The sequence below is a fragment of the Manacus vitellinus genome, unplaced genomic scaffold, assembly GCF_001715985.3.
Source record: "Manacus vitellinus isolate BGI_N305 unplaced genomic scaffold, ASM171598v3 scaffold_5_pilon, whole genome shotgun sequence".
Classification (NCBI taxonomy): Eukaryota; Metazoa; Chordata; class Aves; order Passeriformes; family Pipridae; genus Manacus; species Manacus vitellinus.
In genome coordinates, this window is record NW_021940682.1 from 27,747,877 (window position 1) to 27,764,405 (window position 16,529).

At 36.9% G+C, this 16,529-nt stretch overlaps 1 protein-coding gene across 1 annotated transcript in view; it reads right to left on the reverse strand.

Annotated features, from left to right (window-relative positions):
* The window catches only part of OTOGL (otogelin like), a 91,518-nt gene that overhangs the window by 58,782 nt on the left and 16,207 nt on the right, over nt 1–16,529 (reverse strand). Inside the window, exons 11-23 of the mRNA XM_018080151.1 lie at nt 15,716–15,822; nt 14,876–15,001; nt 14,059–14,167; nt 13,779–13,825; nt 12,263–12,408; nt 10,660–10,783; nt 8,875–9,052; nt 7,822–7,946; nt 5,857–6,066; nt 4,870–5,035; nt 3,681–3,755; nt 3,316–3,368; nt 2,447–2,609 (exon numbers count right to left, since the gene is read on the reverse strand). Of these exons, the coding sequence (XP_017935640.1) occupies nt 2,447–2,609; nt 3,316–3,368; nt 3,681–3,755; nt 4,870–5,035; nt 5,857–6,066; nt 7,822–7,946; nt 8,875–9,052; nt 10,660–10,783; nt 12,263–12,408; nt 13,779–13,825; nt 14,059–14,167; nt 14,876–15,001; nt 15,716–15,822 (1,629 nt within the window). The remainder of the gene's footprint in view (nt 1–2,446; nt 2,610–3,315; nt 3,369–3,680; nt 3,756–4,869; nt 5,036–5,856; nt 6,067–7,821; nt 7,947–8,874; nt 9,053–10,659; nt 10,784–12,262; nt 12,409–13,778; nt 13,826–14,058; nt 14,168–14,875; nt 15,002–15,715; nt 15,823–16,529) is intronic.

Below are 16,529 nucleotides of genomic sequence, written 5' to 3' on the forward strand. Positions count from 1 at the left end.
GCAGCTCCCATGCAGGAGCGTAGGTAATGTAGGTACTCCTCCCTGAGAACTGCAGAGCACCTGTGTATCATGCAAGATGCTGAGGCTGCAGCAACTGTCCTGTTCTGAGTGCAGAACAGTGAGCTGGGTTATGGCAGCTGTTGTAGAGCTAGCAGAACTCTGCCACAGCCAAAGAAACACAATTTACAAAGGGCCACGTTGGAGGTTATCTGCCTACACCAGGGAAGTTGAAACAACCAGAAAGGTTACAACAAAACAGAGGCATGTAATGCAAAGATTGTCAAGTCTAATTAGATTATGAATAAGAAATCCAGAGATGTGGTCAACAACTTTTTGCTATCTCCTCATTTCCATCTGTTTAGCAACATTAACTTTTTTAAAAAAATTACTGACACTCCCAGTGCTGCTCTCTCTTTAGGGGAACAATTCCTTTAGTTGTCATTGCAGCACAGGGCTGAAAGTACAGAGATGTTTTTCAAAGTACGATCTTGAGATTTTTTCACTTGAAGTGGAAGTTTAAAGGAATATACAGCTTAAAGTTTTCTTCACCCCATCACTGGTTCAATAAACAAGAATCAGTTCTAAGTAAATGAGTCAAGTGTCCAGAAAAATTACTAAGGATAGGAAAACACCAGAGCAGATAGCTTGAGAAGATCAGAGTCTCTGTCAATGGAAGTTAAATATCTGTCAAGAATAACATAGGTGTTGCTGATGCTGCCCTAAGGGCAGGAGAATAATTTAGCCCCGTGGGATCCCTTTCCATACTAGTCCTCTATACTTCTACAATTCAATTTAGCCTCTTATATCTCCAGCTCAGCGTAAGGGTGACTTTCAGTGTATCTTTGGGTGATGACTTTACAGTCATTCTCAGTTCATTTCCTCATGAAAATCTGTGCTGTTTTATTCAATTTTTAAAGCACACAAGAGACTTTGAGTTTCTAATAATTTGTCACCTCTTCAGCTACTGACTATAAGAACAACAAGTTATCATGCAAGAATTTTAACAATAGAAAATGTAAAACATTTTTCATTTAAGAAGACCATTTTTTGCATACTAGAGTCCATCTTGTCATGGGTTTCCAAAGGAAAGGGTTTCAATACCACACACAATCTCCTCTACTTTACAAGCACCATAAGTACCCAGGATGCTAGAATAAGGTGCCAGTCTCCAGAAGAACTCAAGATTCCATCCCAAAATGTTAGGTCATTCAGTCAAACAATGGGTAGTGGTAGAAATAAGGTGGGAAAGGAGAAACAATGAGAAGAACAGCATCTCAAGATAATAAAAAATTGACATTACAGTAAAATGTCTCATAACAAGGTTTTCATGACTTGTCCACTTAGATTTAATATCAAGAGCTATATGCTTAACATTTTCTTGTATAAAAATAAAACTTCTGAACCTAATTTTTAGGATAATCTGGCTTGCCCCTTCCTAGCTAAAAGCCATACTCACTTCTTGAAACCATGAGCCTGAAAGTCATAATGGGTCCAGAAATACCATTTAACAGTGAGAATATTACTAACTGCACTAAATGTTATACATTTAATTTTCCACCTAATAGCAAAATAAGTGTTTATTCTCTTATGTAATAAAAATAATTCATGCCTTTTACTCTATTATTGGGCAGAAACTTGGGATTTGGCTTGTCAGTACCCCACTTATAGTTTATAATTCAGAAAATAATCAAGTAATACTTGATTTGAAATGGTATGACTGTGAGAGTAGGGATTGAGATCTAGGTTAAAACTTATATTTTAATTTCTTCAAATTTTTAAATGAACTTTCATGTCAATACTGCTAGTTCAAGTTCATGCAAATACGGTGATGTTTCAGTAAAAATTTACTAGTTTACTACTTGTACAGATTTATGCATTTTTTTGTGTTAAAAATAATTGTTCATTCTTATAACACTAATGGTCTTAAAAGCTAACTTCTCAGTTGAGGCAGAGGTTGTAGAGGACTACAGAATACCAGACAAGAACAATTAGTGAAATCTGTCCTTCACCAGTGCTTAGTTATCTAAGAACATCACAAGGTGCTAGAAGGGAATTCTGGCAGTCTCATTACACTCTGATCTGCACACAACTGAGACCATTGGCTACACACATAGTGAAATAAAATGGAATGTTGAGAAAAAACAGGGAGTAAGCTGGATATCTAATGGGTTAGAGGAATCATGGTCTCTGCATGGAGAAACAGTGATACTTCAACTGAGGCAGGATTACAGCATGGAGCCTTACACCAGCAAAAAGGAGAAAAGGGCTCTTAAAGACAAAAAAAGAGTTGGCCTTTTAACTGTTACTGTGTGTTTATGGAACAATAGTTTCGAAATTAGAGGTGCAATACCACTGGAATTTAAAAAGAAAAAAAAAACCTAAGCAGAGTTGAACTGTGGAAAATATGTATTTGGCTTGTGCTCCAAGCTGCTCCATCAAAGCTTACCCGGGGGGGCAAATGCAGCCACTTGCACAGGGTGGAGAGGGGACACAGGAGAAGTTCATGGCAAGGTTTGCACAAGAGATCCCACAATTCACACCTGCTGCTGGTAATCCAGGCACAGGAGATCTGCAGTCATAGTAGATTTTTCCGTCTGGGCATATATGAACTTCAAATGCAAAATGCAGGTTAGATGAGATCAACTGCTCTTTTACAGTGAAGGTTTTCTATTTGGTGTTGTTCAGAAACTATTTATTTTAATGTACAGTGAGCCTACATTACAGTACACATAAGAATGCAATCTGAACAGACATTTATAACAAAATCTATATTACAGAGATATAAAATTAATGTTTGTTCTAATGGAAAAACAAAGGCCAAAACATAATATTAAGCATCTGGATCTATGCACCCTGGATCTGATACACAGTTCATTCTTAAAGATGGAATAATTATGCCTTAGGTAGAAAGAATCTTTAGAAGTGGCATAATTTTGAGTGTATTGAAATCCCTCTTAAATTTATTAGAAATGCATTAAAAATTTACTTTCTAGAAATCAAGATCTTAAGGCTTCCTAGATGTGAATAGTGAGCCTAATTATAGGTGTTCCCATGAGAACACATTGATCTAGAAGTCACATGCAATTATTTACTTTTTTAATTTCCCAAGTGACTTAGTAGTACAATTTGTGCTACAGAAAAACAAAAAAAAAGAAAAAAAACCAAAACAACTTGTGCTCTTTACTGCCTATTTTAAATAAGTTGTGACATTAAGTATCTCATGATGAAAATACATATGAGGAGAAAACCAAATGACTATTTAATGTCAAAATCTTTCTCTGTGCAACTTTAATATGGGACAAGACTGTAAATGACCTGTATTTTCTGTACTGGCTTCAATACATTTCACTGTTCCGTTCAAACATTGACTGGAAAAGAAAAGGAAACCCATGTTTATTCAACGGGAAAATGTTTTGTAGCCACCATGTTTAAAAAGATAGTACAACTCAACCCAATTCAAACAATAGAAATCAAAAGGAGAAAGAATTTTCCAGGTATCTTGTTAAAATAACCAAGTACATAATCCAATTTATATTAGGCTCCCTTTTACTAAGCATATAACTAAAATAAAATCTCAATACAATAAACCTTCATTCTACATGTAAAAAATTCTCAGGTCTCTTAAAGTAGCATCCAAACTGTAATACACGAAAGACAAAACTCTTGGCACTCAAACCTACCAGGAGCCTGTTGGCGTAGAGAGGATTTCTCCAGGCTGGAGGGCTTTGCCCTTGTAATGACAATGACAGGCAGATCTGTTAAAAGAATATTCATGCATTTAGCTACAAAAGCAAGATGAAATGGGATTTAAGGGCCATTCATTTATCAAGCTATTATGATAAGCAGGCCTTATAATTCATTAACTCAATCCTTGTGTGTATCCTCAATCTTTCTTTGAAAGACAAAAATTTAATGATGACACTCAAACTGCGCTGAAGTCAGTGGCAAAATTCCTATCATCTTCAACAAAGCCAGGATTTTCCTCAATCTCTGTATTATTTATTTGCTGTTTCTGTGCATTAATGTAATTTTTCTTCCCAGTTATGGGAGTACAATGACAACACGTAGTTCCCATTCAAAGCATTGTCCAAATCACGGGATAGAGCAATTCTCACAGCAAAATCCATTAACTCTGTCTGTGATAAGAGCCAGATGGGTTAAAAGTAGCAACTGAATTACCTAGACACCATGCAAAAACATGTGATTAACAAGTTACCTTGCACTCTTTAATAGTTTGAGACAGTCTTTATCCCTATAGTATGAATTTTACTGAGCTTTCCAAAATATATGCTGCAATGAACAGAAATAACTCTGTATAATCTTGAAATTTATATAAATACCCATTCCAGTTTTTAATTCAGTGTCTGAACTGAGTAACTACCCACGATGGTAAGCTGTAAAATTTTGGTACACAACGTACAAAAACTATTTCCTCTCATTGATCATTTCCTTCCATTTAACTTAAGGGGTTTGCATTGTAAGACATAAAAAAAGACACTCCTAGCCACTCTTTCCATCCTACCCTTTACTTTATGGATCGCTGTTACATAGATTCCTTCTCATTTTTTTCTGAAGTATTAAAAACAAGGTTTTCATGTGAAAATGTTTTCCCATGAAGTAAAAAAGTTTCATCGTTCTTCTCTAAAGCAGTTTGATATATCTGCTCTGAAGTGCAGTAGATGTATGTACACACAGTATCAGATGAGGCCCTGCTATTGATTAGTAAAAAGAATATGAAATCTTCACATATTGTTTGCTATCTTCTTTAGGCAGTCTACATCTTGAGGGAAACAGCAGAAAAGCTGCTTTAAATCTCACTGGAAAGAGGAAAATGTGCCTATTCATATATGCTATTTTCTTATGACTTACATTGATACACAAAAGTTGACCGACTCTTCAAAATATTTCCCATCAGGACAATTACATCCTTCTGCACAGTCATCACCACAGACATTTGCCATAGAAAGTGAAGCACAGGAGTGTTTGCAAAAAGAAGAGCACTGATGATAAAGCATACCACTGTGACACATTACAGCTGGAGGAGAGAGAGAGAAGGGAGAACAGCATACTCTTAATATGTGAAAAATAGAAAACAAAGCAGTATCATGGGAGTGTAAAAAAATCAAAGCAAAATGGTGTCTTGCTGAACTGGGTTTAGTTGAAAAGCAAGAGGAAAATACGCTGTTCTACTGATTTCTTAAGTTAGAAATGTTTAGATTCAGGTGGTTTTGTGTTAAACAATTCTTTGACTGGAAATGTCTATTTTGTAAGCAGTGGGTGTCTTATATATGTTAAACAGGGCATCTATCTAGTAACTCAGGCTTCCAAGGGAAATAAAATGGTCCAGTTAAGGCTGAGGCATTACTGTACGGCTTAGAAACTGAAACACAGGAGTTGGACTTCCATAATTCTTGTGGATCCCTTCCAACTCAGGATATTCTATGATTCTGTGAAATGTCTTGTTTTAAATCATTACTGTATCCTGCTTGGCAATCACTGCCCAACCTCGGGTGCCCCTCCCAGCCCAGCTTGCCTTCCCTTAGGGAACAGCCCCACTCCTGCCACTCCCTGACTACTTCTGCCTAATAGGGGCTTCCATATGACTTAGGGGTTCAAAGAAGAAGTTTCAATTCTCTCTGTAACCAACAGAAAGGGAAGACACTCCCCGTGAGCCAGTTCAGGGGCTCCAACTCAGATGCCTAATGTAAAGGCTATTATTCTCCCTGAGTACATTGTTATACCATGGCACAATCCTAGTTTCCAGGAAAAAAGATCAAGTACATTTTGTAGAACAAATGATATTTGTAGAATTTCAGATATTTCCAAAAGATATTCCATTATGGAAATGTTACTCACCACAGTAAGAAATATGAGATCTGAAGTCAACGATGACCCCGTGCTTGCCACAGACGTAAGCATAGTGAGCCAAAGCATTACACAAACAGCTGCTCCCACATTTGCACGCGTCAAAGCGGCACAGCTGGTAGTACAACCCTGGACTGATGTAGGCATGGCAGGGAGCAAAAACGTCTTGATTGATGATATCACAGTGAGATGCATACTCAGCTAAGACAAGATGACATTGTTTTAGCCAGATCCATTTTAATTTAACAGTTAGTCAAATGAATAGCACAGAATATTAAAACCAAATATAGCCAGTTGTGCAATAAAACCTTGCATACGTCTTTCTGTAAAATTCTATAGTTTAAAACTGATATTATAAGCAACTCCCTCAACAATAAACTTCACTTAAGATAAAAATAACTATACTTAAACAGTTATGCCTTCCTCTAATAGTACAGGAAATTTAAATGCCAAAATAATATATTTCAAAAGAGTAGTTAGAAGAGTCCTTCAAAGCTTGGAATGTGTTTCTTTGTACTTGACATTCCATTTAGCTTTAAAATCAACAGTGTTCATTACTTTTTAGTGTGTGGACTCAGGAAGTATTACAAACTAGAGCTTCAGGGCACGCAAATCCCAAGTTGGCCATATATTTTCTAGCACCAGCAAACCCTCCTCTGACCACTGAGGTGGACTACCATCACAAGTGGTGGAATATCTAAGGAACACCACTAGCGTGGATCATATTTAAGCCACTTTTGCTGCTAAAAGAGTGTCCCTACCCTTCAGACTCTCTGTTCATTTCCACATACACACAGTGGCACAAGGATTTCACATTTTACAGAGTCTCTCAGAAAACTAGATCCAAGACCTGAACTTGACTTGGTTGAAAATTAACCAGACAAAATAAGTAAACATACAAACAAACAATCATTGATTTTTAGTTTCATCAGATCAAGATCATCATAGACCTGGAAAAGATGCTTGTGCTTGTAGCATAGGGTGGATCCCTTTATTCTCCACTGCTTTTTCCCAGTGATTATTACAGAACTGTAGGGAAATTTAGGCTGGAAAGGACCCTCAGAAGGTCATGTTGTCCACCCTTTGCTCTAGGCAGCTTACATTTATGTCAAACTCCATTTTCACTGAGGCAGCATATAACTGAAGGTGAGGTATAAAGGACCTTGGGAAGAGCTAACTTAGCTGAGACATACTGCTTTAAAAGACAGACAATGTAGAAGGCATAAAAAGTCTGAGAATGCCCCACATTGTTAGAGGTTTAGGGTTATTCTAGGCTTGCTCCCACAGGCTCTAAATATGGATAAATCACACATCTTTTGTAAGGTCTTATGTCTGAAACATTAAAAACATTAGACTACATTCTCTCAGAATTGGCCACTACAGCCTACCCATTGTCTTCATTAATTGAAAAGGACATCAATGCAAAAAGGAGACAGTGAAAGTTCATCAGAAACCATAGGCATGTCAACCAGCCAAAACTAAATCCTTACTCAGGAATTTGAACAAATCCAAGGCTCTCAGTTTATTGCTTCAGTTTTTCTCAGAGAACATAGATGGAGGATAAGGAAATTTTTAATGCAACAAGCCTGAAGAAGCCAAAGACAGGACTTCTAATCTTAACACTTTCTGCTGTACTTTCTTGTTGATCTGCAAACGTGCATCTACAAATATCTTTCCTCTCGACTGGCATAATTTACATAATTCTGTCTAGCACTCTGCATGTGTATTAGACAGCAAAATTTAGTATTCATGGCCAGTACACCCAGCACTAAATTATCAGCTAGCTTGTATTTATCAAGTACTTGCTTCATTTTACATGCCATATGTATGGAAAAAATGGTCTTTGAAAAAAAAAAAAAGAGAGAGAAATAGTGGACATCTAAACCTGAAGTTGAAATACATGTATGTGCAACTTCTTCACAGAGAAAACAAAAAGTGTCCCATGTGAAAACATACCATTTTGCTGATTAACGTTACAGGGATCAACCACAGGAATATTGATCGGCACGGAGCAAGCTGAGGAAACTTTCCATGCGTTGGCATGAAGTTGTGGGGTCCCTTCAATCATCCCTGCTGGAGACCTGAAAGGAAAAGATCAACATTGCAAGCATCCTGCTGACCTTAGGGATTACATGGGTGAGGATGCAAGTACATTAAAAAGGCTTAGATGTATAGTCACATTGAACAATCAGCATGCCAGAAGAATTTCCACCTGTGAGGTATAAAAGAACAGAGGGCATGTGAAACTTCTTCCTCAATATTTTAGTCATGTGAAAACAATCTTACATGAAAAGTCTGCCTTCACTTAGGCTTAATTTAAGTACTCTGAAATTAGTTGGAGGAGACATTAATGAGAGGAGATTTGGCCTTTATTAAAGTATGTAAATGGAATGACCTGTTAGCCAATTTTGGTGTTCTGTAGCGGGGCTGTTTGCATTTTGATGCTGGCTTGCACCAAGTATTTCAGAAGCATTTATTATTGCTAGATAAGTTTTGTGACATTATAGCTTGAGGAACTTTGGAGGAAATAAGGCAAAATAATAAGAAAAGTGTGCCCTTCTAATTAAAAAATTTCTGTAGTTCAGAATTACTTTTTTTTTTACATTGGAAATTGATGTGGAGGAAAAAAAATCAAGCAGAAGTAAGTTTGAACTATGTGAGGATGATACAAGTAGTATCACCCACTCTTTTTGTCAGTGCTCATGTATTTGCTCTGAAGACAAGGGAGCATCCAGGAAGGGAAACGTGCATTCAAGCAATATCATCATCCCATACCTTCTATAAATTAAACAGTAGCTTTCTATAATTACTTAGCAAAACATCTTAGAATGCCTGAATTTATGACTTTCAGATTTTAAAAAGTGACTACCATTTTAGTTAAGAGATTTTTTATGGGTTAATTTAATAACATTTGAGCATGTCAATGAAATTAAATAATCTGATGATTATGTTCAACAAAACTTTTCACTTGTTATTAAACACAATCTAAACACACAACATGCAACTTACAGAAAATCATCTCTTAAATTCCCATTGTATGTTCCACATAGTCCTAATGTTCTTCTTTTCCATCTGACATCAACTTGAACATAGATCCTCTCTCCATCTTTAGCAAAGAGTATCTTCAAACCAAAACTAGTTTTCAGTTGAACAAAGAAAGAGGATATATTCTGAATTTCAATAGCCCCTGAACATAGCAAAAGAAAAAGAAAACAAAGTCACTGAAATCTAACATCCAGGTTGCACTGGTTTACCCATTAAACAAAAAAGATTTTGAAAACTCAGAAATAAAATGAGAAACTATGTACAACCTCACCATCAGCCAAATATCCATACCCACTCTGTGTCTGAGCTTATTTCCATTAACAACAGAAATCAGGAATTGCAATTACTGTCAACAATAAAAAATGTCTCACCTTTCTGTACCTGTGAGCCTGTGAGTTATCTAGGAACCACATTTGCTTTTTTATTTTTTTTTTAATTTTAGAAGAAAACACTGCAAATGCAAGACTCTGGCTCATTTCTTAGTCCCCAGGGATATTATAAAATTAATTAACAGGTATCTGTGAAGTGTAATCTTTAGATAGAAGGTTCTCTCTACCTCTATTGATATGACATCAGTATAGCTCCTTACTTGGACTGTATGAGCCCCTATCAAATTCTCAGCTTTCCTTCCCAGCAAATCCATTATGTGAGGAAATGGAAATTTCACAGTCACAGCATTCATTTGCTACCATTGTCGGGCTACTTGCAGTTGTAGGCTAAAAGTGGATCTACCTTCACAAGCAGCCTCTATGCATGCACACATACATCTTTAGGTGCATAAACTGAGAAAAGGAAGATAAAATGCTTAAGGATGTTCTTAGTCAATAAGACTTACTGGATACACACAATTATCAAGCATGTGACACCAAAAGATTTGTCATAGATTATATTTGTTGCAGACTATGGAGAGAGACAAGAAAGTGAGTAGGGACTGATTCAAAAGAAATAAAATGAAATTACTAAAGAAATTAGGAAGTAGAACTGTCAACATAACAGAAGACATAATAAGCTATTTAACTCATTGCCATAGGAAGCCTTGAATGCCAAAAGCAGAACTGTGATCTTAAAAATTCAATGAAGAAAGAGCATAGCTGCAACCACCAGCACAGAACTCCCTAAACTCTGTTCTTCCAGAGTCTGGAAAAGGGCTTTAATCCCACTTTATTTATTCAGAAAGAGACTAAAAATCCAGTAACTGGTTCACTATAATTTACAAAATTTAACAATATTATTTTTACCTTCAGTACCTAATTTTATAACACGTTTTTAAGGCCGATTTATTTTACTATCTTTTTCAAAAAGGTGAAGTAACCTGTCTGAAATCACAATATAAGTCAGCACTGATATCCATGTAGATCCCATGGAGCACAGGGATTCTATTCCATGCTATTTATTTTAAAAAGCTTTAAACAAGCTAGACCTTAACATCAGCGTTGAGGTGATTTCCAACCTCTCTTCACCTTCTTTTTCTTACCTCCTTCCCCCTAAACACAAACAAAATGAGTGGAAATTCTAGGTACTATGCAAGATAAGAAATGCAAAGAAATAAAGGCATAATGAAGGACTGTTTCACAGATTTTCAAAGTACATTTCTATAATTATTACTAAAGTCCTATGAAGTGATTGTACACTTCATAAGTTAGGTTTGAAGAAATTCCCTTTTCATAGACAGATATTATTTAAAAGTTTTGGAGAATACGAGAGACAGAATTTGAACCCTGGTAAAATTCTTCTCTATGCACTTCTTACCATTGAGGTTAAAAACTTGATTAGAGACAGTTTGGACTTGACCATATCTTGTGAGAGTTACTTGCTTCCTCACATCATCTTCAAGAACTAGTGTTATAGACTCAATGCAGGTGTGGTCAAAGTTCTAAGTAGAAACAAGTTTCACCATCAGAAACAGGCAATGAAATTAATACTACCGTGGAAAACAAAACCAAACAAACAGGGGAAAAAAACATCTGTATAGACAGGAAACAACAGAACTGTCATTAGGCAAATCAGTTGTAAACTGTCACTCAAAGTATTAAACATTTTAGCTACCGTGGCAGTCTAGTAGTAAGTGGACAGAGGTCCCCAAGTACTATTACTGCGTTCAACATGCCATACTTGCATGGCCACCCAGGGTACAGCTCATTGGTAGGTTAAACAGTGTTTGAGCCAGAGTCCAATCCCATCTATATCAAGCTGGTGCAATCAGACCACAAATGCAGCAACGCAGGAAAAAGAAACTCTTGCACACATGAAGGTACTTCCCATTTAGAAATGTAGTGATGATCTCTGATTATAGACCAGAAGGATATAAATTCTCCAGAATTATATTACAGTAATTGATAAATATCTATCTACATCATTTTAGCATGCAATCCAAGTAAAATTTATGAACCTAAATACAGGACAAAAGATGACATATAATCAGCTTAAACTGTCTTATGCTCCCCAGGGGCCCCTCTGTTTTCATCCAAAAACTTTTCAAGGTGCCTAGAGTTGTGCAAAGAGTTGTTTCCAGTGGCACCCTTGTCTCTCAGTGGCTACCTAACTAACCATTCCATGCTTGAGGCCACCTGAAATGCAGAAACAGTAGTCTCAACACCTATGCAGAAGAAGAAGGTCCTTACAAAAAAGGCAGAGGCATCAGCTCATAGTCTAGCTTTTGAAGGGAAACAAGAGACAGCCCCATAGCAGGGCAGCTTCCATGCATTGCTTCCTGCTGATGAGTTCAGACATGCCTGCCCTCAGCACATGGCAGCTGTGAGTCACAATCTCAGAGCCCCTTCTCCTGTGAGTCTAGGTGACTAACAGCATCATTAAATCCACTCTCACAAATAAGTACTTTTTATAAGCACCCTTACTCCTAAAGCCTATTGTTGGACGCCTATCAAAATACTTTCAAACAAATACATGTGGTGGTTTATCTCATTGGTAGTTTTCTAAAAGGCATTGTTTCAACAAATTAAATATGTTATAATGTGCCAAATAAAAATCTAAAGATACAAAAAAAAAAATCTCTTGCCTAACTAGTAGTATATTAAACCTGCTCAGTGCTGCCAGCAGAAGCTTTTCCAAAGCCTAAGACTTTGTTGGTACCATAACTGAAAATGTTTATAGTTTTTTAATGTGCATAAATTAATAACTCTTTAGACTTTAACCCTCTAAAGATGCAGTTGATTTTACAAAGGGCAATACAACTTGTAGCAATACAAACACTACTAAAAAAAAAGCTGTTACATTGTTTCAGTTTATATTTGCTATTAAAAATAACCAGTAGTTTACAGTAGAACTTACACAAAATTACCTGAAATATGGATGGATCCATTTGTTTCAACATTTCAAGAAAAATGTGGCTTACCTGTCCACAAGGTGCTTTCTGTAAAGTGATTGTGAATTTGCTTTTCCCACTGCCTTTTACCAAAATGTACTGGCAAATCCCAAGAAAGGTAAAATGACGCCCATCAAATGTTGTGAAATGAGAGCTACCTGTGATGGAGCACTCAGCTTGAAAGAGAAAGAATAAACAAGAATGTTCACTTGCATAAGAATGTATCATTATTCTTTAAATTATGTAAGAGAGATAAAAAAGAAACTTTCTCCTTACTTCTAAGAACATAATCCAGGCTAACTTTAATCTGTCTAGCTATAATGGCATTTAAAAACAAAGTATGCTAGAGACACCTATTTCCATCAGATACCATCTCATATTGCACACTCCAATGTGCAGCATCTTTTGGTTCTAACTAGGTGAGATGCCTTTGAGTTACAATTTCTCTAAAATACAAGAGATTTTTCCCTTTATTACAATTCAGAAATATCCTAGAATCTTCCTCTCAGCATCTTTTTCCACGACTGAGTGGGAAAGAGGACAAGCTTCTTTCTCCATCCTTCTAGGTACTATGGCACTGCTTGTTACCACAGGTATGAAAAAGCTGCAGGTGTCTGTCATAAGGGGACATCTTTTTTTTTTTTTCCAGCTCAAATCAGGAATGCACTGCTGAAGCAAGTCTCCAGCTCAACCTCCTTTATTGCACTTTTATTTATGCCACAGGGAAGCATCAAAGCACATGAACTAGATTTACTTTGGCTGCAGCTACCGCAGAAGGTGCTCTGTGGGAGCACATTTAACCTGCTCCTGCTACTAACATTAATTCAGTACCAGGCTAGAGTAGTCATAATTAACCCCACACACACATGCACACGCAACACACACAAGGCATATGAAGCAGTTCTCAGTGTCAACTGTTTTACACTACAGATCCATATTGTCAAGCCTTGCTTAGCAATTGTTAAGTCTTACTACCTCATAAAGAGAGGGATCCTTAATTTGCAAAACAAATATCTCTCTCACACAGTTCATAGTATAATCTTGTCTAAGATACAGAACTGTCAAGGGAGTTTCACTACCTGACTGCTGCATGTTCCTCTGTGTAACTCATTAGAGAGACATGCTATCTTTAAAGATAAGAATCATTATCCAAACATAAACCGCTGTTACAAGAGAGAAAATGCAGCACACTGAGCATCAGAATGATAGATTTCTTATTACTTGCATTAAAGTTGCACCTAGAAGTGAGGAGACCCTTATACCTGGCCTAGGTACTGCACATGCAGTAGAAATACACCACCTGTGACAAAGAACATTGAGCATAAACAGGAGATAGAAAACAAGAAGTGGATGTAGCACATTGAGGTAGGGCTGCAAGTGGGAAAAAGTAGGATAAGTATGGCCAGGCTTCCCTCCAGTCAGCCCACTGCTAATCTTCCTTCTTAAAGTAGCAGCCCAAACCTTGGATCAAATTTGGTTCTGTTGTCTTCTGAAAACTTTATCCTTTTTGTTGTGAGGAGAGAAAAGAATAATGAAATACAAATACCTGGGCAATCATGATCAGTGCAGTTCCAAATGCCACCAACACAAATACTAAAAAGAAAAATCACAAAACAGAATTTCAGTGTTCTGATCTTTAGCAAAAGAAGTAGTTTGAGTTAATACGCCTTGAATTCCCACTTTCCATAGAATAGCCTGCTTATTTTAGTGATATACAGGGCTCAGACTGTAAAACAAGATACTATTATTTAAAATGTAAATGTGACTATGATGTTAAACTATGGACAGCAGTCACAGGGAGATGAAGCACAAAGGCTTTCACATACCAGTTGCTACATTCTTGTTCAATTTTTGAGCCTACAGGGAAAGCAGTTCCATGATAAGTACAAGGACAATTCGACAAAGAGATACAAGTTCCATTTTCCATAATGAGACCTATTGGGAGAGAAGTGAATAAATGAGATAAAAAACAAACTAACAAACTCCAGATCACTGCTCTTCCCCCATCTGACATTTAAATCTGCCAGAAGGTGATCTCACCAGCCTTAGACAAGAAGCAGCAAAAACAGTCGCCCAGCAAGTGCAGAGAGCTCAGAGTGATGAGCTCAGAGTGAAGTTCTCTAAAAAGCAGTTGTCACTGTGAATCGTTGCTTTATGAAAAATGTCTGCTTTAAGCATGTAAAACTGTACAGACTCAAAAATGAAAAGATTCTGAAATCTCATTATCTTTAGTCCTTCTAAATAGGACTGTTCATAGTCTAGTCAATAATTTTTGTTGAGTACAGATCTCAGAAAGTTTGATGTCTTGTACAGAGCAAGACAAATTCTGTTTAAGCAAAATTTCTATAGATTTTTGAATAATTCAAATAAAGTGGACTAAATCTATGCAACATCTTATTGTAGGAAGCATTAGTAATGGCTCCAGATTGTAACTGGTATTGCAAGCTGACATACCTCTATTCTAGAGAAATGTTTAGCATGCAATAAAAGGAAGAATTACAGTGACAATAATAACAGCTAGGGCAGAATTTACAATATTCGTATTTTCAGGATTCAATTTTAAGCACGGTCTATTCAGACTTTATTATGATGTTGGGTACTAGCTTTACATGTATTTTTTCATGTAACATTGACAGTATTTACCATCTGGACAGTAACAGCCATCTAAACAGTGCAAGTTGCTGCCAAGACAATCTTTTTCAAATGTGCAGGTTGGTGGACAACAACTGATACAATCACGGTGAACAAAGCTGTCTTCACACTTCTCAGCTAGAAAAAAAAAAAACCATGGTATATTGAACATAAGTGTAATTTTTTCTTTCCATGCTGGAAAACCCCCCTCTGTCAAAGAAACAGTTGTGCAGTGCTTCTGGTATAGGTAGTTAGTCAGATAAAGTACAATGGATGTTTTGGAGGGGTTTTAACTGATGATCTATGGTGAACCTCTCAACAGTATTTAAGCCTTTCTTTACCTAATTCTTATACCACCCCTCCAAAATAAGTTATAATTTCTGTGACAGAGGAATATGCGCTCATATCTCAGCTAGTTCAAAGCCCTGTGCATGAGTTGCATAACTAAGCTGCAGTTGATGGGTGGTGGTGATAACTAGAAGGAGCTGGATTAACTAAGTTAATTCTGTTATAGGGCCAGTAGAGGCTGAAAGGTCTTCTGGGACAAGGAGTAATAACAGATCTCCACAGATGTTTGTTCTTTGTCCTAGAATATTATCAGCACACATGACGTTTCTAGTAATCTGCACAAACAAGAATTTTGTATGGATCTAAATCATATCACAATGGAATTAAAATATTCTTCTAGCAAGTCATTGACTTCACTGTTTGCCAGCAATAGTGAAACTGGTGATCAACTTCAGTATCAGGTCTGAGTCCTGTAGTGACAAATGTTGGCAAGATGGAATTATTTTAAATTAATACATGTGATATCTCAGAAGTCACATAGTATGCTTTATTAAAGAGTCTTACTACAGGCAGGAAAGTCATCCCTCCAGTCCCGCACCGGGGACCCAGCGTGAGAGCATGCTCTAGCGTACTCTGTCACTGCCCTGCAGTATGTTTCATCATCATCCACTCTGAAATGATAAAATAAGAGTAATCATGGAACTCAAATCCCATCTATAAATTTCTGCCATGGGACATTGCACAGGATATTTCACACATAGCTGACACCACTCAGTCATAATGGCACACAGTGAAAATACAAAAAGGAACGAGCTGTACTGAATACACTGTTGTGTTTTTATCATTCAATCTCACAAAAAGTTGTTTCATTTTAATATTACCACAATGAGCAAAACCACTAATCTATTATAAAAACAAAAAAAAAATTAAAAATGCTTTTTATGATGAAAGAGAATCAGGACCTCTTCCTGAAGACAACGGACAACTCAATAGTCTCAAGATCCCCATGTCAGGCTCTCTCCCTCTTGCATGATGTAGAAACTCCGACCTACACTGCCAAAAGACATTCTGACCCAAGAACTTCAAATTTCCAATTGCTTGTAAGATTGTTAACTTAAGTGAGAAGAACCCTGTTGGTGGACTCCTGACCTTGCGCTGAAGTGCTCAGAACCAGAAGCATTATCCACTGAATACTGTGGACAGGCTCAGGTATTTACAACACAACTTGGGCAAAGTCAATGCCTTAGTCTGTACAGAAGAAGCTTACAGTGCACTTTTACCAGGATCAGGTAAAGAGACATTCATTAATGTTTAGATAAGTTCAGAATGTATTCAGATGTAAGTCCAATACAGTGAAATATCACCAACCTTTTGTTAC